General features: G+C 39.5%; 1 protein-coding gene across 2 annotated transcripts in view; it reads right to left on the minus strand.

Annotated features, from left to right (window-relative positions):
• Positions 1-24,241, minus strand: part of cux2b (cut-like homeobox 2b) — a 200,382-nt gene that overhangs the window by 8,929 nt on the left and 167,212 nt on the right. For both annotated transcript variants that reach the window (XM_007247184.3, XM_015605300.3), the window contains exons 9-20: positions 18,129-18,177; positions 15,787-15,891; positions 15,344-15,544; positions 13,746-13,804; positions 12,966-13,014; positions 12,552-12,651; positions 10,435-11,076; positions 8,061-8,162; positions 4,677-5,497; positions 2,805-2,970; positions 1,541-1,828; positions 1,113-1,301 (exon numbers count right to left, since the gene is read on the minus strand). In XM_007247184.3, coding sequence (XP_007247246.3) covers positions 1,113-1,301; positions 1,541-1,828; positions 2,805-2,970; positions 4,677-5,497; positions 8,061-8,162; positions 10,435-11,076; positions 12,552-12,651; positions 12,966-13,014; positions 13,746-13,804; positions 15,344-15,544; positions 15,787-15,891; positions 18,129-18,177 — 2,771 coding nt within the window. The remainder of the gene's footprint in view (positions 1-1,112; positions 1,302-1,540; positions 1,829-2,804; positions 2,971-4,676; positions 5,498-8,060; positions 8,163-10,434; positions 11,077-12,551; positions 12,652-12,965; positions 13,015-13,745; positions 13,805-15,343; positions 15,545-15,786; positions 15,892-18,128; positions 18,178-24,241) is intronic.

The raw sequence follows: 24,241 nt of genomic DNA on the forward strand, positions 1-24,241 counted from the left end.
ACTAAACTAAAGTGCACATTAATTAAGTGTGCAGTAGTATTTAATGCCAAGATATATATATATATATTATAGATACTATATAGATATTTTTTTTTTCTAGCAACACAATGCAATACTTTTTTCGGAAATACAGAGAAAGTATATGTATTGTGTATTTTCATAAAGTATATCAAATTAAAAAAATATGTTTAGTATTCTTTACCTAATTAGAACATACTTTTAGTGTGATTAAGTCTACTTCCTTTTCAAAAGAGTATTAATGTAAAAGGTATATATGTATCTTATACATGTACCTTTTCTTAGCAGTAAGGGGTGCAAGTACTGATGTCTAAGGGTACAGTGACTAATATGTAGGGCACAACCCCAGGGACACATACTGGACCTTTTTCCAAGTACAGTCTGTGCTTTTGTTCCAACACTGTTAAACAGGAGGCTGTATGAAAGACGTATATTCTGTTATATAATAATATTGAGACTATGGACAAACCTAAAAGTTGTATCCTGGTGGCCCATATGTCCCTAAAATAATATCACAATATTTCAGGGCATTTTTGTAATAATAATATTCAATTGACACAACCTTTTTTAAAGTGGCAGTCTTATTATTTTTATTATTATTTTGTTTCTGATATTTTGTTGTAAAGAAGTGACAAAATATTGTGTTTAATGGTACCAGTGTGCTAAAACGACCATCCCGGCTAAGCCCAAAATATTCATTCTAAAAACTGGGTTGCTGGCTTTTCGTGGGAGTTCTTCTGGTCACAGCATGTGTCTTTACGTACATACGTTACATGTACAGTGTGGAAAAGAGGATCTGGCTCAGTTTTACTGAACGCGAGCAGCTGGTGGAGCAATGCAGACTTCAGAAGGGGGAAATCAGAGCTCAGTAGCTCATTAACTTATAGTAAAAACAAAGAAACGAAGGAGTAAAGTTTCTGACTGAGCGCGCTCTCTCTCTCTCTCTGACTGAACATGACCTGGAATCGGATTCATCCGCTCTGAAAGGAGACTGCATCACACCCGCCTAGTTTAAAATGAAAACTTAGTGACATCAGCTTTAATTTATCTATACTATTTGCACAGAATTTTGTTTAAAAATCCACTTTGTTCACCTTTTTTCTCCATTTTCTTCATGTCCCTCAGCTTGTCCACATTGTGTGGGTCATTGAGCCACAGCTGCATACGGACAAAAGGCTCTCTGCCTTTCAGACTCAGTTTGTGCCACGGTTTGGGCCTGGAAAGCAGGTCTGAGACGGAACCCTGCGTCAGTCCTAGAATACTCTCACCGAACAGCCGCTGACCTGAAACCATACAAACGTACCCACACAGTGATCGTTACTAATACACATTTATCTTACACATTTATGCATAGTTAAGATTTTTCTCATAAACCTTCAAAGGAAAAGGAAAGGAACAAGGGAGGGGGGGTGATGGAGTCTATAGATCCAAGCTTCATATTGAACATTGACTTCCAGTAGGTTCAATAACTGAGACAGTGAAATGATCTATATCTCAAACCATGTGAAACGCCTGAACTCACCCAGGTTGTTGTCTGTGAGAACCTCTTTGACTCTCTTGGTGATGGCGTATGTGTCCAGCTCTGGAGACATGGCCACCAGCTCCTGGATGCCCAGTGGGGTGTGGGGCTGGGGTGTGGTCAGCATGCCTGGAGTGGTCTTTCCTCCGTGTGGCTCCACATGCTGCGGGTGCTGGTTTTCTTTGCTGCTTTCTAGGGTGAGACTGACCGGCTCTAGGGGCAGGCTGGGGTGGCTCTCCTCCGGGCTGGGGGGAGGGGAGGGTGAGGAGCGGGTTGTCACTGGGCTTTTATCTGCAGGATAATATATAGAAGACAAATTTGTAATTCACTACAAACTCAAAGGTTATAAAAAGTTCCTTCACAAACATTTAATCTATGATTCATGTTGATCAGAATTATTTATTTCCATGAATTTTTAGCATGAACATGCTGTTTCTCTTACTGTGCTTTTAAAACTGACATACAGCTCTGTAAATAAATAAGAAACCACTTCAGTTTCAGCTATTTATAGGTTTATGTTTAAGTAAAATGAACATTGTTGTTTTATTCTATAAACTATGTACAACATTTACTAAACCTCTGGAAAAAAATAAGATACCACCTAAAATTTATGAGATTCTTTGATTTTACCAAAATTAAAAACCTCTGGATTATAATCAAGAGGAAGATGGATGATCACAAGCCATTAAACCAAGCAAACTGCTTGAATTTTTGCACCAGGAGTGGCATAAAGTTATGCAAAAGCAGTGTGTAAGACTGGTGGAGGAGAACATGCCAAGATGCACAAAAACTGTGATTAACAACCACCAAATATTGATTTCTGAACTCTTAAAACTTGATGAATATAAACGTGTTTTCTTTGCATTATTTAAGGTCTGAAAGCTCTGCTTCTTTTCTGTTATTTCAGCCTATTCTCATTTTCTGCAAATAAATGCTCAAAATGACATTTTTTTTATTTGGAATTTGGGAGAAATGTTGTCCGTAATTTATAGAATAAAACAACAATGTTCATTTTACTCAAACATTTACCTATATATAGCAACAACAGATTCAGAAACTAAAGTAGTCTCTTAATTTTAAGTTTAATTTTAAATTTAAGAAACACTTGAATATGGCTTAAATTCAAATATTGTACATGGCTTCCATTGAAATGATCAAATTTTAATTCTTCTACTGTAAATGTGCTATTCTGAGATAAAATCATAAAGTGCACAAAGTTCCAGCACTGTCCTCCTCAGTGAGGAGCTGAATCATTAGTAAAGCTCACCCTGGTTGTGGCTGTGGATGGGCTGCTGGTTGAGACCCTGACCCAGCTGGTCCAGAAGCCACAGCTGCATACGGATAAAGGGCTCTCTGCCTTTCTGAGTGAGCTTACTCCATGGTTTAGGTCTGGACAACATGTCACTCACGCTGCCCTGTGAGAGTCCCAGCACCTGCGGAAACCAGAAACACAAACTTAATGAGTTAATGAGACATTTAAAAACCTCACCTATCAAAACTATGTATTAAAATATTGACAGAGATAATCAATGTAATTATTTGGGATAGCATGAAAAAGCTGAAAAATTTGCCCCAGAACTCATCTGAAAAAAACACAGAACTCATTGTTAGGGGTAATCAATCTGTAGTGAAGCCTTCAGTCCACCACAAGGTGGTAGCAAAGCAAAGCCCAATAACAGAAAATAGAACTATGCAATACAGGTGAATCTCAAAAAATTTAAATATCATTAAAAAGTTACTTTATTTCAGTAATTCAGTTTAAAATGTGAAACTCATATATTATATAGATGTATTTAACACACAGAGTGATCTACTTTAAGCGTTTATTTATTTTATTGTTGATGATTATGAAGCTTACAGCCAATCAAAACCCAAAAATCAGTGTATCTGAAAATTAGAATATTATATAAGACTAATTGGTACTTTTGGCAGTGTGGGCAGTCCTGCTGGAAAATGAAATCCGCATCTTCATAAAAGTTGTCAGCAGAGTAAGGCATGAAGTGCTTTAAGATTTTGTGGGAAAACAAAACTGCACTGACTTTAGGCTTGATAATAAAACCCAGTGGATCAACACCAGCAGATGACATGTCTCTAAATTTTACATTTCATTTGGAGATCAAGGGAGCAGAGTCTGGAGAAAGAGTGGAGAGACACACAGTCCAAACTGCTTGAGGTCTAGTGTGAAGTTTCCACAATCAGTGATGGCTTGGAGAGACATGTCATCTGCTGGTGTTGATCCACTGTGTTTTATTAAGTCACTGCAGAGTTTTTCCGGGAAATCTTACAGCACTTCATGCTTCCCTCTCCTTGCAGCTTTTATGTAAATGTGCACTTGGCACGTTGCCCACACTGCCAAAAGTACCAAATATTCTTATACAATATTCAAATTTTCTAGAAAAAAAGACAAGTTAGATCTACAAATAATTCAATCATTATATATACCAGTACTGTGATTTAAAATATATCAATAATGGTGATATGATTTTTAAACACATTTCCATCATTTAAAAAAAAAGATTATTCACAGCATGTGTCACTGACTGATGTTCTGGGGTTTTTGTATTGTTCATATCAATATCGCATCAACCGAAATTAAGAAATACATTTAACCCTTAATTTAAACAGTACAGTAAGTCATTATGAACATGTTTATTCACAATAATGAACAAATCGCATAAAAAAGTCTTATGTTACATGCCTATGTTTAAAAGAAAGCGTGGCTTCCTTAACCTTAATACTAGTTTAAATACAAGAACTGAAATCATATATACTTCTATTGTTTATTTTTTAAATAAAAACTGTTTTGCTCCCTTCTGAAAACAAACCATTTATATAGCCTACAGTGGATAAATATTGCATTAAAGTGGATTCAACTTAAAGTAGCCAAAACTTGGTCTATTAACACACTGTACTAATGGATCTGGATCACACCCTTATTTGAATATATTTGAAGAGAGGGAATAACGCAGCTAAAAACACAATATTATGTACGGTATTGAAGGGATTGTGAGCAAAAGACAAATGATTGACATTTTTATTATTCTTAATATTTATGTGCTATGATTCCGATTTGTTGAAGGTTTTAAGCCACTGTAAGAGCTTGAGATGAAATAATAAAATAATGAAATGATTTATTTACCTTCTCTCCAAAGATCCTCTGGCAAATGCCGTTCTTAGCCAGCTTCTCCTTCACCTGCCGGGTCAGCTCGATGGTGTCCACCTCGCGGTACATGTACATCTCGTACTGCTCCGGGGTCAGCGGCGGTACGGTCGGTTTGAGGGTACGTGGGATATAGGAGGGGTAATAGCCCATCCGTGCTCCTCCGCAGGGGGGCTCCGCGCTCACCGACACTTCGGGCTCCACTTTCACCTCCACGGGTCGTCCCAGCAGGGGCTCGTCCTCCGTAACCTCCTCAGCTCCAGGGGTGCAGTCTCCGTTCTCTGTGCGCGGCCACGCCCGAGGCACGGAGGAGTGTCCGGTGGAGGACGAGGAGGACAGCGAGGGCGAGACGGAGTTGAAAGGGTGGGACGCGGTACCTGCGGCTAACATGACAGACCCCCGCTCCACTGACCAGTGCTGGTCGAAGTAGGTGCCGGCCTCTCCAATCTCAGACTTGACCTTGCGGATGATGTTCTGGACGAAGGCGGCGGGGGACAGCACGCTCAGGGGGGTCTGGGGGCTGCTGATGGGGTTGGCCATGCACACGGCAATGGGGCCTCCTTCTTCCTGCTTGATGTAGGCGGGCATGGGGCCAGCGAGGCCCTTGGAATGGTCTTGTGAGCTCAGGCGGTCTCCGGACGGCGTTCGGCCGCAGACCTCCATTTCCAGCAGAGCCTGCTGCTGCGCCTGCATCTCCCGCCGGGCCTGCTCCAAAATAGTCTTAATGGTTTCATCCGAGTTACTGCCTCCACCACTGCTGCTGCGCCCGGAGGAGCCGCCCAGAGAGGACTTACCATCACCTAAAAAAGTGCACAACTGATTTAAAATCGATATAAAAACATTCATGTCTTGAGTGACAAAAAAGAACTAGAAATCACAATGACTACTAATATAAGCTGCTCAGTATTTCCAGTTATTTACTTATTTACAATAAATTAAACACACTTACAATACATATACAGCTCTTAACAGAAATTAAGAGACCACTTCAGTTTCTGAATCAGTGTCTCTGATTTTGCTATTTAAATGTATATGTTTAAGTAAAATGAACATTGTTGTTTTATTCTATAAACTACAGACAACATTTCTCCCAAATTCCAAATAAAAATATTGTCACTGTAAGAAAATGAGAAAAGGCTGAAATAACCAAAAAAAAAAAGGTGCAGAGCTTTCAGACCTCAAATGATGCAAAGAAAACAAGTTTATATTCATAGAGTTTTAAGTGTTCAGAAATCAATATTTGATGAAATAACCCTGGTTTTTAATCACAGTTTTCATGCATCTTTGCATGTTCTCCTCCACCAGTCTTACACACTGCTTTTGGATAACTTTATGCCACTCCTGGCGCAAAAGTTCAAGCAGTTCAGCTTGGTTTGATGGCTTGTGATCATTTATCTTCCTCATTTATATTCCAGAGTTTTTCAATTTGGTAAAATCAAAGAAACTCATAATTTTTAAGCGGTCTCTTATTTTTTACTTTTCAGAGAGGTTTATGTGAATTTTTACCAGTCTCAATATTCAAACTAAGTACTCAGTAATCCCACTAATTTATGATTATGTTTTGAGTAATATGTTATGTAAAATATGCTAAATAAATAAATAAATACAATAATTTCAAGGCCTTGTTTCCTCATTTTTTAAATATTTTTAAATGTCATGATGAACGCACCAATAGAAATACTCGAAAATGAGTTGAACTTTGCATTGATGTTTAGGAATACTGTGTCAATTTGTCTGACAGCGATGACAATATTATGATCACATCCTTGTTGCTACATTTGTTTTACATTTATTTCTCTGCATACAGTATTATCCCTCTTTAAGGACCCCTCAGGACCACCACATAGCAGGGTTTTTTTGGGAGGTTGGTCATTATTCTCAGCACTGCAGTGACACTCACTGGTATCACTGGTGCTGGTATGAGTGAATCAGATACAGAAGTGCTGCTGGAGTTTTTAAACACCCCAGTGTCGCTGCTGAACTCAGAACAGTCCACCAACCAAAAATATCCAACAGCATCCTGTGGACACTCTCCTGTGTGTCCTTGACCACTGAAGGAAAAGATTATGAGCAGCACAAACTGTACAGCAACAGATGAGCTTTTGTATATGACTTTACTTTATCTACAAGGTTTAGCAGCTGTAGGTAGTCTCTTATTGAGTAGACAGTGAGTGAGCACAGTGTTTAAAAACTCCAGCAGCACTGCCGACTACAATCCCTAATTATAGAACTACAAAAAAGTGCCACAAAATGCAGAAAAGCAGGTGGTCATAATATTCTGATTTGACTGTGTGTTACAGATCTAATATTTCACTTCTTTTTCCCCCAGGTTTCAATGTACTTTTGAAAAGTACACTTGCATAAGCTGTGCTAATTCAGTGTTTGACCTATACTTTCTAAAAATAAGTGTGAATATGATGTACCACTTTCGCAGACTATGCCTTAGTGGATATTTAAAAAAATGTTCTTTAACCAAATACGAATACGTAGGACATACTGAACCAAAGTGTGCTTGAGGATATAATGTATTATTAAATGTTTCATAAAGAGTGTCTGAGTGCATTGCCAGATTAAAGGGACACTGTAAAGTAGATTTTTTTTTAGTTGAATAAAATAATGATTTGCATGCAACAAAGTTGAATATTTAAAGACTACGAGTCATAGATTTGAACATGCCATATGAATAATTAATGCAGTACAAATAAACCATCTCTGGGAGAAAAAAAATATATATAACTGGGAATTCATACTACTTCATACTACTCTACAACTGCTTTAGTTAATAGAGACTTTTATTTCATTTCCTAACACAGTTTATTATGGTGGATTTTGAGAACAAGTGATATTTAGTTGGGTTGTTGAAAACACCAAAAAACTGTATTTAAAGCCTTTAAAATAGTGTTGGTCCCTGCTCTACTGAACTCTACTGAAAGCTTTCTCCAAACTGAAACACCAATAAGGATTAAAAATCATATCATATAATGATCAGAATGTATCATCAAATATTATGATGTAAACATGCTAGATCTTCTCTAAATTTCCTGTTTACAGGATCTCCCAGAATGCCAGGCATGGAACACAATAACAGGCAAAAGGCTCCTTGACCGAAGAACATTTTGCCAATGTTTTTCATAGATGGAGACAGCTTGGAGCCCAGAAGGACTACAAGACTGATGCTGAGCTACTAATTTCTCTAGAACAAGTAGATATGCACTGAGGTATATTTAGTTACCTTTAAAACTGAGCAGTATGTTTTTCATTTGAAATAATTTAAGACATCTTGATGTTCGGAAAGTGGACGTTTCTGTAGAACGACCCAAACATAGTTTTTTTTAAAGTGTGTCTAGAACATGCAAGTCTTACTTCCTCGTTGGGACTGGATCTCTTTCTTAGCCTGCTCCAAAATGTTCTTGATGGCATCGTCTGACCCAGTTTCTGGAGTTCGGATGCGAGGAGTGATGCTCCCTGCCATGGAGGGTAAGAGTAAGAAAGAAAGGGAGAGGAGGGGGGAATGATAGAGAGAGAGAGAGAGGGAGAGAGAGAGATAGATGAGGTGAGTGGGATGGTTGATCAGAGAAGAGTTCCAAAGCTTTCCCTTTGACTGCTAGATCAATGGCAGCCTTTGAGAACTTGGCATCAAGTGAGGGTTTCAGTAACACGTGAAAGCTCCACTTTCAAAGCTGAGAAAACCCAAGAAGAAAACAGAGTTGAAAGTATCACAACAAATACGGGGGGCTGGGGAGGAGAGGAAGCATTGCAGCAACACTTTGGGGTTTCAGGTGCTCCACTGGAGCTGACAGGAGCATCTCACTGGAAGAGTGAGGCTGACAATATGGCAGCGTAGCAATACGTGCAGGTCGAGGTGGAGCGCGGTGGATGGAAACCTTAAATCTCCAAGTGAACAGATGGAGCCGTGGGGCGAGCGGAGAACCTTAGAGGATTTGTATACTATAGAATATATCGTCGCTGTCCAATGAAAAACACTTATCTCCAAAACAGCAACTTTACAGGAGAGAGAAAAAACCTTATATACTTTCAATGGACGTCAATGTAAAAAGAGTTTATTTCAGGTCATTTTGAAGAGCTTCCATTGGTCCGTTCATCAAGACATTTTGGCACAGTTTAAGGGACAGTTTGTTTATTTAAATTAGGTAGTAAACTAAAAATCAACAAAAATGGAGGTAAGCGTTTTTCATTGGACAGCGACAATATACACATTATTGTGTTAAAGATCCCTAAAACAGATCCCTAACAGACCCAAGCTAACTCAGCATAAGGTGCGTTTTAGGGAAGTGAAAGACTATGCAGAGCTCAGTCAGGTAAAGGGATACAAATTCTAACCTCAAAAAACTACTTAAATAAAGCAACCGGTTATGCCATTGGTTAAATGGGTAAAGTATCTGAACAATTATCAAGTCCCCTACAGGTCATATACAACAATTCTCCAAATTTGGTTTAAAAAGCTGAAATGTTTGAGGGGTTAAAGAGTACTGTCTTAATAGTGCAAATATTTTCAAAGAAATTAAACATATTATAAAATATTTTCTTAGTTTTAGACATGTTAATTTATCGCAAATCCACTCAAAAGTCACTTAAGATGCCAGGAACTACTGAAAACAATCCCTCAGGGGTCCACAAGTCACTATTTGTCTCAATGTTTGAGACACTGGGAGCTCTTTGTCTCAACAAAAACAGCAATTTTTTGCAAGTTTAATTGGAAGGCTACATATGAAGTCATTCCACATTTCTTCTCTGTCAATTATTTACTCGGTCAGTTTTACACAGATCACCACTGATTGCAGATATGAGGCAGATAAAAGACACACAAATCAAGAGGCAGAAGAGGAAGTTCCCAACTGTGCTGTATTATTGCAAAGATCATAACAGATCCACTGTGCGGTTTTCTCGATCTAGTCCCAAACATACTCTGGAGCGGTTTGCTCTGGTTTCGATCCCAGCTCGACCCAGCTATTAAATATACTCCTTTTTAATTGAGATAAACTCCTGATAAGGCACAGTTTATACTGATATATTAGTCAGATAATATACTGATATGAACAAACACTGTCTCTGCTGCTGCTCCATGCAGCGTTCACTGCTCGCAGCCACGCAATGTGTGCTGCACATTCCTTTGAAAATATCAGTGATGGGAGTAACGGCATGACTAACAGTAACGAGTAATCTAATTAATTACTCTGACTGTAACTATAACATCGTCACTATTTCCGACACCCCGTTACTGCACGTTACTTTAGCCGCTCAATAAATTTTTTTTTTAATTTTGCACATACAGACGACAGTGCAAGTGTGTGTGTGTGTGTGTGCGTTGTGTGATTCACAAGAGAGAGGAGGATAAGATAACCGCCTAAGCAGTGATTGTTTTCCTTGCTGTCGTGCACTCGTGATCTCGCTTATAAAACACGCTCAGAGAAGGTGGGGGCCGGGGGGTTACAGGGGCGAGTAACACAAAAAGTAACGCAATAGTTACTTTTACTGGTAACTAGTTACTTTTATAGTGGAGTTACTCAGTTAGTAACTCTTACTAACTTTACTTACACTTTTTTGGAGAAGTAACTAGTAACTATAAATACTTTTTCAAAGTAACGTGCCCAACACTGGAAAATACTGTTTCCAGTATACTGTGCAGCGGCACATTTTCATTGTTGACTTGTGAGTACAAGTGTAAGTATGAATATGAACCTTCATTGATGTGATGTGAAACCCCAGTCCCACTTACCTCTTTGTCGAACCTGGATGGTGCGCAGTGCCAGGATGTTCTGCTCGTCTGACAAGAACTGCTTCATCTTGATGAAGGGCTCCTTCCCCTTGACCGTCAGCTTCCTCCACGGCTTGGGTCGGGCCAGGATCTCGCTGACCGAGCCCTGCGAGAGGCCCAGCACGTAGTGCCCGAAAACACGCTGACCGATGTTGTGTTTGAGCAGCTGCTCTTTCACCTGATAGGCTATCTCTGCTGTGTCCACCTGATCGTCATCCCCGCCCCCCGAACTCCCGCTTTCTGATTGGTCACTGCTGGGCAGGCCGGTCTCCATGGCCACGGGCCCCGAGGAGCCCGCATTGGCAGACATGAGGGCAGCTTTGGCTGCGAACAGGGCAGTGGGGAAGGCCAGGAGAGAGGAGCCGTCCTTCTTAAAGTGAGGAGAGAGGAGCTGCTTCTGCAGGAGCTGCTCTGCAGGCAGCTTCTCGCCGGAGAAGGGCGAGACTGAGAAAGGGCGCGGGAGGTCGTGGGCTGTCGAGGCCCCGTCAGGATTGGGTGGCCCTGGACTGGAGGAGGACTGACTGTCTATTGGTAACGCCTGTGGAGGGGAGGAGTATGAACCCATAGGTCGGGCAAGGTCCTTACTGGAGCCATCTGATTGGTCTGCTTAATGGAGTCCCAGAAGAAAGAGCAAAACATCAATTAGTTCATGTCCACAAAGTACTCTAGTTTATATATTTTAATTGGTAAAAGTTATACATTCTCATTTAATATTAATTTGATACATGAAGGTCATAAGTCAGCGGTTATAAAAAACACTCTGAAAAGATGTGTGCCCCAAAACTCTAAAGAACTTAAGGACTTTTTTGAAAAGCAAGCTTAACTTTTGAGTTGTATAATGACACTGAAAACTTATTGGACAATAGTATTGGGACACCAACACATTACAGCCACAGGAGCTTCTATGACATACCAAATATAAATATCTAATCCATAGGCATTAGGCACTTTATGTTTGAGTTACTGTGGTTCCTCAATGCTTACATTTTCACTCACAGCTGATGGTGAGTTTTCTAGGAACATTTCTAAGAATATTTATGAACCGACTTGGTGCAATCCTGTTACAGTACCACAGTCAAAATAAGAACGACTCGTTATTTTACTAATTCTTGTATCGACAGACTGCATGGCTAGACTTATAGTTTTAATACACCTGTAGCAATGCAACTGAGTAAAACACATGAATTAAATGCTGTCTTTGCGCTCCATGCTGTTTACACACTGAGCGCTATATGTGAAGCTCTCACTGCTCACAGCTGCACAACTCAGTTTACTATGCAGACATCTGCGCTGCACGTCCCATTGAAAACAGTGTGTTTGAAAGTGCAGCCGCAAATGAAATCTACCGATTAAGGAACTGAAATTTATAGTATCAGAAGTTTTCATCAAAGGGCTCAATGGTCTACTTAACGTGACATTTTGATAAAACAAAGAAGGCAACTGCTAGAGTCAATTCTAGAAAATATGGCAAAAATCAAGATGAGAAATAAATGGAGATAAATTATTCTTTATGTTTTTCTGTAAGACTAATTCAAGGGCCAAATGTGCCAATGTTTATGGTTTACAATTAGCACAGTCAGATATAAAAGAGCCAGAAATTGGCATCATCCAATTTCTGTACATCCCAAATCATAATTCTGTTATTCATAACAAAAATATCACATAATTATTCTGTGAAAATATGTATATATATATATATTAGGATATATGTATATCATTAGGACTCCCCTTATCACTATTGATGCCCCAACACCAGGAGGATGAAGACCAGCACATGCCTCATTCGATACATGTGAAGTCATGTCACCACTACTTTTCAAACTGCTGATGATGCAGCGTTGCCATGTAGCATCTCAGCGCGCTCGGAGGAAAGTGCAGCGACTCGGTACCACCCAACGCCATCTACCCACCCAGAGAGAGCAAGGCCAATTGTGCACTCTCAGGGCTCCGGCAGCCGTTGGCAAGATGTTTATGTTTTACTTATATCTTGATATTTGGCACCATCCCACCCCCTAACTAAAACTGATCAAACTGATTAAAACAAATATTGATAAATCTGAGAGATGTTGTGACTGTACCGTTACTGTGCAGGACTCTGGCTTTATCCATCAGAAATTTGTGGGAGGGAAGGAAGGCCTCTTTGTCCAGCAACAGAGCTTCTGCAGCTTTGGCAGATTCCTGTACACACACACACACACACACACACGCAGACGGAGTTAAACTCAGATGAATCAATGCTAGTGGCTGTGGGTGCTCACATCCACATTATGGATGAAGGCTAGCGGGGCATTCACTTGCGTCGCGGCAGAGTTTCCTCATTGACAGATTCGCAGTATTGAAAGAAAAACAAAGGTGCTTTTTTGGTGGAAAACTGAACTCATTTGTCTATTGTTTGGGCTGCTAGTGAACAACATGCCAATATGACACACAACAGAGAGAGGAATTAACCCTGAATAATGAAAGCTCACAAATTTAAAAGCCAGATCTCTCACCTGGGATGAGCTTCCATTAGCGGATGCCAGTTTCATTGCTTTCAGAATGCTGTAAAAAAAAGGGGAAGTTAATACTGTCCTTATAATATAACTTACATTTTATTTCATTACATTTGTTTTTTTACTTTTTACTTCAATTTTTTTCATAGATTTTCCAGATGAAGACATAACAGAACATTTAGAAACATCAGACTGAAGGAACCAAAAAGTATTAATACTATGTTCTATATTATTGAATATATGTCATCTTCTTACAATAGCAAAGTGATAGTGTACAAAGTATAGGTCAGTTTATATACAGTTAAGAATTAAATAAAAAGAAATAAACACAAATTAATAAAAGGAAAATTAAAATAAAAAAGAGATTGGGCTGATATATTATTCTTTTGTACTTAATAAATGTAGTAAAGCGTTAATGTAATTTAACTCCTTAACAGGCCAGGATTTTTGTTAATATACTGCCTAAAATTACACCACTAAATCTTGAGGATTTCCATTTTGTTACATGAAACATGAAAAAAGCTTTCATGTTTGATAAGGAACATTACTGAAATGTATCATTGTTATTGTATTGTAAATATTGATAAAATAATTAGCAATAGAGTTAGTAAAAAAATATTAACACTGCTGGTTAGGATTTTTTTTTGTTTCAGACATCTTTTAGATAATTAAAAGATGCACCGGGTCAAACTGACCCAGGAACATCACTGCTGTTCCTGATAAATGAACATAATAGAAGGGTTAATAGGTTAACCATTACGTTTAGATGTTTTCCGTTACCTGAGTTCAGTTTTGACCTCTTCATAGTCCAGCTGAGACTGCAGCTTAGCTTCTAGTCTCTGTGAAACAAAACACACCAACAGAACATCTCAGCCAAGGATTTCTCAACAGAAAATACTAACAGATCCACAGCCACATCTGCAGAACCTTAATCACACACGTTCACCTGCTGAGCTCCTCAATAAAGTCGGTCACATTCGCAAAATCAGGCACGAACTCCTTTTCCGTTGCGAGAAAAATATGACGAAAATAGCAGCCATATATTTGTTTCAGTTCTTCCAACTAACTCTGCCAGCCCTTTAATCTGCCGGAGTGTTAGCACGTCTTGTTGTGTAGCAACCAGTGCAAGAAAAAAAAAACCACACGCCTGAATACAGTGCTGAAGAAAAACACTTACGGCTAATGAATAACAAGGTCGTAGTTCTGCACGAGCCACTCATACACTCATACGTTCCATTCAAACTTCTATTAACAGCATTCCTCCCAGCTCCAGCAGCCGAGCCATTCAGATCAGGAAGAAGCTGCTGCTGATTAGCTGCAGCTCCAGAGTTACAGCAGAACACACTGTGAGAGAGAGCGGTGGGATACGGGGGGTCTCTGGGAGTTTGGAGTGTGTGGTAGAGTTTGGTACAGAATTAAACTGCACAAGGTTTATGTTGCTTTTACAACAATTAGGAAAAAACCCTAAGAAACCAAAAATCCAGTAAAAAAAAGAATATTATAATATAAATATAATATAGAGCATTCCAGAACTAAACTGGTCTAAACTAAACTTGAGGACAAACAAAGAAAGTAGAGAAGAGAGTGCAGAGATTAGAAAGGAGAAGGAGGAGAGAGAGAAAAGTAACAGAACAGACAGAGAACAATAGAACTGAGATGAGAAAGCAGAAGGAGTAGAGAGAGAGAAAAGTAAGATAACAGAGATAGAGAACAAAAGAAAACATATAGAGTCAAACAGAAAAAAAGAGAATAATAAAGAAAGAAAGAGCCTGAACAAGGGCCAGAAGAAAAACAAAAGAAATAAAAAGATAGAATAAGTATCAGAAGAAAAAAAGGAATATAGAAAGAGAGTTAAAGAAATGAAAGAAAAAATATAGAATAATGGTCAGAAGAAAAAAGAAAGAAAAAGATAGAATAAGACTGAGAAGAAAAAAGTTTGAAGAAAAGATAGAATAAGGCTGAGAAGAAAAAAGTTTGAAGAAAAGATAGAATAAGGCTGAGAAGAAAAAAGGAAGATGGGAAAAGTCAGACATATAAAAAAGAAAAAAGGAAATAAAGAAACTTTAGTTCAGAAAATGATAGAAAGATAAATCAAAGAAAGAAAAGAAAATGGTCAGAAGAGAAAGGGAGGAAAAAGTCTAAAAGAAAAAGAATGAAAGAGACAAAAAAAGAGGAAAAAAATAATACAACAAAGAGAGAGAGAGAGAGAGAGAGAGAGAGGGGGATAAGTTATACGTTGGTAAAATTATGAGGGTTCAGGGAGAGAAATAACTAAACCAGTAAAAGCAGCAGAAACAGCTCGACTGGAAAAGCCTGAAACCCTGAAGACGACTCTCACTACCCATCATGCACCACAGCGTCCGGCCTGCACCACTTACGTCTATAGCCTCGCTCTTATAGGCCAGCTGCCGCTCCAGCTCTGCCACCTGACTGGCTGAGGAGTCCTGCACTTCCTGCAGAGTGAACTGCAGCCGCTGGACGTTCTCCAGCAGACGCAGGATCTCTCTGTCCTTAGAGAACAGCACCGCCTCCAGCCGCGACGCCGAGCTCTCGTCCTTCTCATCCCTCTCTCCTTTCCCCTGAGAGGAGCACGGGGACGCAGCACCGAGAGCGTGATGGAGGAAAGAAGGAGAAAAGAAGAACATGAAAATCCTGTTTCAACTTCAAAATGTCTGCCTCCATCTCCCTCTCTGCTTTCCTGTAATCATAACGCTTCAAAGAGTCACTAATGAGACGCTACCGCGTGGACAGAGCCCTCGCTCCTCAGAGTGACGACTTTCTCTTTTATGTGAAGTTTTAGCGAGAGGGGATTCACTCGTACCTCGCTGGGACCCTCGTCTGCTGGACCACTCCCTTTAGAACTGCTGTGAACACCGGCGAGCTGTTCCCTCAGCCGCTCCACCTCCCTCTGAGCCTTTGCCACTCTCTGCCATCAAACACACACACACACAGCCAACATTACTAACTTTAAATTTACACTTTAAAACTCAGCACTACTAAAAACTACTTCTCATTCAAACTACTGAGCAGAACATGATCTCCAGTGTGTAAAAAAGCTGTTATTATTAAATAATTACCTCTATGTGCAGTTCAGCCTTACACTGTACACTCTTTACACTGTATTTTAGCATGTTTAGTCTTTAGATGTAGAGTAAATAAACATTAAAGTTCACATATGGTGCTACAAATAAGAAAAAGAAGGAACAAAAGAAGAAGAAAATGGAAAAAGGAAAGAAGAAATAAAGTGTAAGAGAGAGAGAAAAGAGAAAAAATAATTAGGGAAAAAAGAAACCAAGAGGAGTGAGAAAAAAAATAAAAAAGGAAAAAAGGAAATAAAAAAATTCTGAGATATCAATAGTGAAGGAAGGAACATAAGGAATAAAAAGAAACAAATAATGAAAGAAAGGGAAAATGAAAGAAAATCAAAATAATGAAAGATGAAGAAAGAAAAAGAAGACAAAAATGATAGGAATAAATAAAGAATAAAAGAAAAAGATGAAGAACAAATAAAATAAAAGAAAAATGAGTGAGAGGAAACAAGATAAATGGAAACAGACAAAAAATAAATGAAATAATACAAAATAAAGAATGAAAGTAAATTAAAAAACAGGGAAAGAGTTTAACAACGCAGGAAAAAAGGGGTGAAATAGAATGAGAGACTAGAGAAAAGTAAGAAAAGAACAAAAAGAAAAAGGATGAAAGGCGAGAGCTGTGCATGAAAGAAAATTGCGAGAGGAAAAGAGGGAAATGCACAAAATAAAGAAGGAAAGGATGAAGTGTGTCTGAGAGAATTAAACTGTTTGTAATGATCAAATTATTATCTAATATTATTTCTTGTCAGAAACTTGCCCACTGAGATAACCTGCTGATCACCTGCTATACATAATAATAATAATAATAATAATAATAATAATAATAATATAATATTTACCATTTACAAACTTCATGTTACCAATTATTAACATTAAATTAATCATTATCACTGTATGTATTGTTTAGTGTAAACAGTATATTAACTAAAATTACAGCAGAATTCAGCACAAACTGTTGATCAGTAAAGGAGATCAGTACTAAGCCAGTGTGCATTAACCATTAATTTGTTACTCGTTTACTTTGTTACTTGTATTTAATTCAGCAATTAAATTAATTCTGCAAGCAATATAAACAGCTCACATGGTTAGTATTTGCCCTTTACCTTTCTTATGTTACATTTCTTTCAAAAAGTGCTACTCATTTTTTATTAGTTTTTTAATAAAATGTAAAAGAAAATGAATTAAACTCAAGATATGAGTAGAAAATTTGTTTAGTTTCAAATTTACAAATGAGCAATGTTTATTAGCCCTTGGCCATACATACTGTATGTAATATAAATGTGTGTGTGTGGGGGGGGGGGGGGGGTGTACAGTGTGTGTTTATCGAAAATGTGTTTAGATATATGTTTTTCACAAAAAATGAGCCAATTTCAATGAGTTTGAGTTAGAAAAAATATATTTTTTGTATCATTTGATGAAAAATGAAAACGGGTCCCACAGACCCGAACACCACACAAGGGTTAAGTTGAACCAAGATAGAGTAAGAGAGATAGAGAGAGTAGAGAGAGAGAGATGGATCTGACTAAAGGAAAACATCTGTCTCTCACTTTCTCTCTCTCTCTCTCTCTCTCTCTCTCTCTCTGCCTGTTCTGCTGAGGTGAGTGTTTACTCGCAGGCACTTTCTTCCCAAACTGTTTACCTGCTCTGTCACACTCGGCCTGCTAATTAATGACTCATTTTCAGAACATTTATCTAAGAGCTGCTGGCGAAGGGGAGAAAGAGAAAATCGCTGCGGAAAGGGGGAAAAAAAGAAAGGAAAAAAAAACGAGAGAGGAAGCAATCAGTGCGACGAGGCAACTAACAGCCTCCCCGCGCTCTCGCCACTCCGCTCCGCTCTGCATCACGCCTCTCTCTCAGCAGCCGGCGCGCTCTGCTTGTCTGGTGGCCCTCCGCCGCCTGCAGAAAGGCAGACGGCTAATCACGGGGGCCCTGAGAGCGCGGAGGGCGGGGGCAGAGGAAGAGGGGCTGCAGGGGCGTCTAATTAAAGCCCCGAGGCTTGATTACAAAAGGTGATTATCTTAACAAATGCAGGATCCTCAATCAGCGGCAGAACGGAGAGGCCTGCACTCACCTGGTTGGCCTTCTCCAGGTTCGTCCTGAGCGCGCCCACCTCCTCCGCTCTGGAAGACACAACAGACGGCAGGGGGTCAAACAGAGGCAGTGTGTAGGGTCACGCGGCATCAATATTGACGACGCGCCTCGTGTTTTGCTGTGTGTTATAAGCTCTTGAAACCATCTCTTATCTGCAGCCTTGGCTAAGTGTGATGCGCACGCTCTCGCAACAAACACGCCACTCTCACCGCAGCTAAATACGCCGCCATTGTCGCGCGGCGCGTAAATGTATACGCCTGCTACCTTCTCAAGCATCTCTCACACAAAGCAAACCTCTCGATCGTAAACAAAACAAAAAAAAAAGAAAGAAAAGCAGACGAATAATAAAACCCCCTCCAAAGTTGCTAAGAGCCTGGAAAAGTCGCTGAAATGAGAAAAAAAACACAACAAAAAAAAAAAGCCACAAAAACAAAAAAGAAGCAAGGTCTCCTGTCATTAAAGCAGAGTGAGTCACATCCATCGCGCATTATTCGACATCACATCTCGACATGCCTACACACTCCCAACAATCAGAGAGCTCTCATTTGAATAGCGTCTCGGGGAGATTATTCATAAGGTTTGTTTGAAGTTCAACAGTTTCCTCTCAGTCATCAGGGAGTTGATTTTCAAAAGGTGGAGAGGCTGAATAATGAGGAAGGCTGAAAGATTGATTAAATACATGAATCTCCGAGGTTCCTCTAAACAAAGATCCCCTCTCAATTAGAGCACATTTGCTTTAAGAGCAAAATCAGAGAGAGATGGGCTCCACTCAAGACTCTGAACTTACCACACCACACCACCTTATACTTAAAGCCTTAAAACTTTCCTCCCTCTTACTCTCTTTCTCTCTCTCCCTCTCTCTCTCTCTCTCTCTCTCTCTCTCTCTGGGGATAAATAAGTGGCTATGCTAATGAAATCCTATGTGGATCTGGTCTAGCTTTGTAAAATCGTGAAAAGATCTTCACCGTATGTGTAGCATTGGAGTGGGCATCCCAAAAATAAAAAGAGAAAAAGAAAGAGATTCTTTAAATCAAACTGAGCAACACTAGAGAGATGGGCTCCACTCAAAACTCCATAACACCTTCTGAACTCGAAACCACACCACATTAAAGCAGATTTATAACTTTTCTTTCTTTCTATGGATTAATGAGTGGCTATGCTAAAGAATAACTAGGTGGATCTGGTGGAGTTTTGTGAAAGTGTAAAAAAAAATCCTCAGTGTACATGCAAAAAAAGTGAGGAGCTGTTGGGATAGTGGTTCTTACACGCTGCTGCTTCTACTGAGCATCGCAGAAAAAGGGGGGAAAACGAAGAAGAAGAAGAAGGAGAGAAAAATGGAAAGAGAAAGTTCTTTAAATCCAACTGAATGGAGGGAGAGAACACATTTAAACTTCTAAAACAAAATCAAAGCAAGGTGAGCTCCACTCAACTCAAGACTCCACAGCACCTTCTGCGTTCACCATACCACACTTAATCTATTCACGTTTTACTCTTCCTTCTCTCCAAAGAAAGGGAAAATGAAAAAAGAAAGAGAGCAGGGTACAGAGAGAAAAAAAAAGAAAGAAAGAGAGAAGGGGGAGTCAAACAGAAAATTCTTCAAGTTCAACTAACAACTCCACAGCACATTCTCTGAACTCACTACATCACACCACACTTTTCTTCTCTCTCTGGGGGTAAATAAGTGGCTGTGCTAATGAATTCCTAGGTGGATCTGGTCAAGCTTTGTGAAAGCGTGAAAAGATTTGAGGGAAAAAAACTTTGAAACAATTTGAGAAGCTGAACACAGAAACAGGAAAAAGAGAAAAAGTGTTAAAAGTAAAATAAAGAGCTGGGTGGAGAGAGAAAAAGAGAGGGAGAAAGAAAGAGATAGAGAGGGAGTCAAATGGAAAGTTCTTCCAGTCCAGTTGAATGGAGTTCTATTCAAGATTCTATAACACATATTCTGATCTCAAGCATGATTTTCTTTCCTCTCTCTATCCATCCATCTCGTTCTCTCTATCTCTCTGTTGTTCTGTCTCAGGATAAATAAGTGTCTAGGCTAGTGAATTTCTAGATGGATCTGGTCGAGTTCTGTGAAAGTGTGAAAAAGTCAGATCCTCTCAGATCCTCAGTGTATGAGAAGAGTCAGAATGGCCAATGGTTCTCACACACTGCTACTGCTGAACATCACAGAAAGAGAAAAAGAGAAAAAAAAAGAAGAAAGAGGGGAAAGAGAGCATGGTAAAGAGAAAGAGAGAGAGAGAGAGAGAGAGAGAGAGGGAGTCAAATGGAAAATTCTTCAAATCCAACTGAATGGAGAGAGCACACGTTATCTGAAAACTTTCAGTTCAATTGCGGCATGGATTAAGCCTGGAAGAAAATCCATTAGTCGAGCGTTCTCGGGCCTACCATAGCAGAACCGAACAAAGCGGCCGTTTACTGCGAATGCCTATTGACAGCCCCTCTCGTATGAGTTCCAGATTCGTTTGAGGCGTGAGCTGGAAACATTATGTCGGGAGAAGATGACAGGCCCGAGTGTTTGCTGAAGCAATCTGTGAGAGGAGCAATCCTTCTTCAGGTCTTTCAGGGGCCCACAGATACACAGAAAAGGGGGCGGCTGACGACCAGCAGCCTTGTTCTGGGCATGCAACAAGCTTATGAGTGGAGTCTGAGCAGTGAGGACATCTGGAACAGAGATACACCTTGAGAAGGAAAGGATTCCACTGGTTGGGAAGATGCCACCAGCTTGTTATTATTTGTCAGGAGACTGAAGAGATGGGCAAGAGGTCTCAAAAACCTTTAGAGCTGGAGTTTAGGCAGCTTCTGATTGTTTATTTTAAATTTATTTTCAATTTTTTGTTCCCATTCTCTCCCTAATTTACAAGGCCAATTACCCAACCCACTCATTAAGACTCTCCCTATCACTAGTGATGCCCCAAAACCAGGAGGGTGAAGACTAGCACATGCCTCCTTCGATACATGTAAAGCCCTTGACGGTTTCAATATATCAGCTCACAGGTGCCTTGTGCTGAGCGACATCACCCTTTGGAGTGATGTGGGAAGGGAGCGTCATCTACCCACCCAAAGAGAGCAAGGCCAATTGTGCTCTCTCAGGGCTCCCGCAGCTGATGGCAAACTACATGACAGGCAGCTTCTGACTGAAAAAGGAAGCCAGCCCCCAACCCTGATAAGTCGGGGGGAGAGATAGCAGAGTTAAAGTGTTAAAGGAAGTAGACAGGGCGACATAGGGCTGCAAAGTGTTGCTGATCATAAACACGTCAGAAACGTAGATCGAATTTATAGGATGTAAGATCGGAAAGAGGGGCTTCAGGCTGTTTCCCCTCCCAAAATTTGGTTATTTTCATAAGGAATTTTTTTATACAGTATTTGACTGTTCTAATCAGATAATTAAAAAGCTCTTTTCAAGCTTAAGCAGGTATTCAGAGCAGCAAAAACATGAACATGTGCGAGGCAGAGCTGCTCCTGGACCAGGACAGGGAACTGTTGCATTTGAGGACATAAAGTAGGTTGACAGAAAAGGACGGTATGACAGGAAAACACCAGGGAAGGAACAATATAGCGAGAGACTCTCTGGAGCAGAAAACATAAACCTACTTGCACCCTGCTGCCTAATGGTGAGTGTGAGCTAGAAGCGTTTAAAGCTCCCAGCATTGTTGAACTGTGATCTCTTGAATGATGATGCTCAAATGTGAGCTAGAAGGTTGAGTTCAGGAGTTGGGGATGAGGTGGGGTAGTAAGATAGCTTTGATATTAGAGAAACATATGCTAACAAAAGCAGCTTAAACCAACATGTTGTGAAGAAAGCACTGGATCCCCACCTGCGGTGCAAGAGCTAACAGACTCCTGTGTTGGTCAGCATTACTATGGTAGGAATGAGTGAAGAGATGGCACCATTTACCTACCCAGATAGAGCATAGCCAATTGTGCAGGCTCTGGCTGCTGATTCCAAGGCAACATGAGCCAGGATTTAAACATGTGATTCTTGGGCCATAGTGTCTTTATGAGTTAATAAATGTTCTAATACATTTATCCATGTACTGCATTACCTTAATAATTGTTAACAACCTATGTGTTAGGTTATATAAGTAAGATATAATATTATATGTTAATGTTATAAAAACCAGTAAGAAATATATCTTCTGTAGTTACTTGAAAACATGAGTTTAAGCACTAGCAGTTCTTGATAGCAGAGCCTTAGATATTTTTTAAATTAAGATGTTCCAGAAATCTGTGGCCTGTTGCCTGTTGCCATTCACAAGTCCCATTTCCTCACTCAGGCTTGCCAGGTATAGACAACAGCTTGCAAACAATTTGCTGCAGCCATGGAAACAGACGAGGAAGCTATTTTTCTGCTCAGCAGGTAATCACTGAGCTTCAGTAAGGTTGCTAACAATAGCTGGGTAATTTATCGCCACCACTAACGTAATAGAGACAGAGATTTAGAACATTGAACTTAAATATTCACTGATGTGTCAATCTGGCAACCCACATGTGAGACGCTTTACGTCTTGGGAGGTGCGAGCGGGGCAGAAAACTCGTTGTTTGGAAAAAAAATTGGACTCCTGTAGCCATTTTACACAATCGATTATACTTATTATTACTTCAGGATTAGAATTAGAACCATGGTAAGGTTTAGGATCTTACAAGTTAGGTCTAATCAGTTTTTCTCTGATTTTGCTATGTATAGGTATATGTTTGAGTAAAATTAACATTGTTGTTTTATTCTATAAACTACAGACAACATTTCTCCCAAATTCCAAATAAAAATATTCTAATTTAGAGCATTTATTTGCAGAAAATGAGAAATGGCTGAAATAACAAAAGAGAAGCAGAGCTTTCAGACCTCAAATAATGCAAAGAAAACAAGTTCATATTTATAAAGTTTTAAGAGTTCAGAAGCCAATATTTGGTGAAATAAGCCTGGTTTTTAATGACAGTTTTCATGCATATTGGCATGTTCTCCTCCACCAGTCTTACACACTGCTTTTGGATAAGTTTATGCCTTTACTCCTGGTGCAAAAATTCAAGGAGTTCAGCTTGGTTTGATGGCTTGTGATCATCCATCTTCCTCTTGATTATATTCCAGAGGTTTTCAATGTGGTAAAATCAAAGAAACTTTTATTTAACTCTTATTTTTATTTTTTGGCACCACAGCAAGAAGGCAACATATGAGGCACATCGGAGATGATGGCGCTCTCCATGGTCCTGAACCAATCTCCAGCATAAGCAGTTTAGAGCTACTGCTGTGGACCACTGCTACACCACTTGCAATAAGAGGGTGGAGTGTCAGAAACACACTCTTGTACTTGCTTGTACTAATTAATTTAGGCATGGATAAAAAGACACTGAAACTCTGTGAACAGTAAGCTTTTCTAATCCGTGTATCATTCGTTCATTTGATATTCAATTGAGAATCAAAATCGGAAAATTAAAAAAACAATTCGTTTTTTCGTTTTTGAATATAATACCAAAAAACGAATAACGGCTTGTATTTTGTATTTTTATTTGGTTATCCAAACAAAAATTGGAAATTTAAAAAACGGACCAGGAGCCGAATTTGATTTTGATTTTGAACTTGACCCATTTGTGTGCCCCGGAAGTTACTGATTTGTTTATTCTTGGTGGGTTTCTGTTGCGCGGGAGTTCACTGCAGTGTTATCTACACAGTCTGTATTGCTGTAGGCTTTGGATGGAGTTGAGGATGGAGAGTTTTATCTTGTTCAGAGGAACTAAACGCGTTGCAGTGAAAGAAGACGATATGACAACAGAAAAAATCGGCAGGATCTTTCAGGTGTTTGTCTAACGTTCCGTAGCTAAATGTCATATTTAGTTAATGTTATTCTGTGAATTGCCGCCTACATACTTTTTTATATACGTGACTAGCTGGCTAACTAACCTAGCTAGCTAGCTGGTTAGTCTATACATGGTGTAGTAAACTTCTTCCCTCACTGTTTTCATTTGAAAAGGTACACGGTCCCAGTGTCTACATCACTGATGACAACAACGTAGCTGTATTTCCTGGAGCTGATGGCAATCAAAATCAAAATCAAATTCGGCTCCTGAATCCGTGTATCATTCGTTCATTTGATATTC

Source organism: Astyanax mexicanus, chromosome 12 (genome assembly GCF_023375975.1).
Source record: "Astyanax mexicanus isolate ESR-SI-001 chromosome 12, AstMex3_surface, whole genome shotgun sequence".
Classification (NCBI taxonomy): Eukaryota; Metazoa; Chordata; class Actinopteri; order Characiformes; family Acestrorhamphidae; genus Astyanax; species Astyanax mexicanus.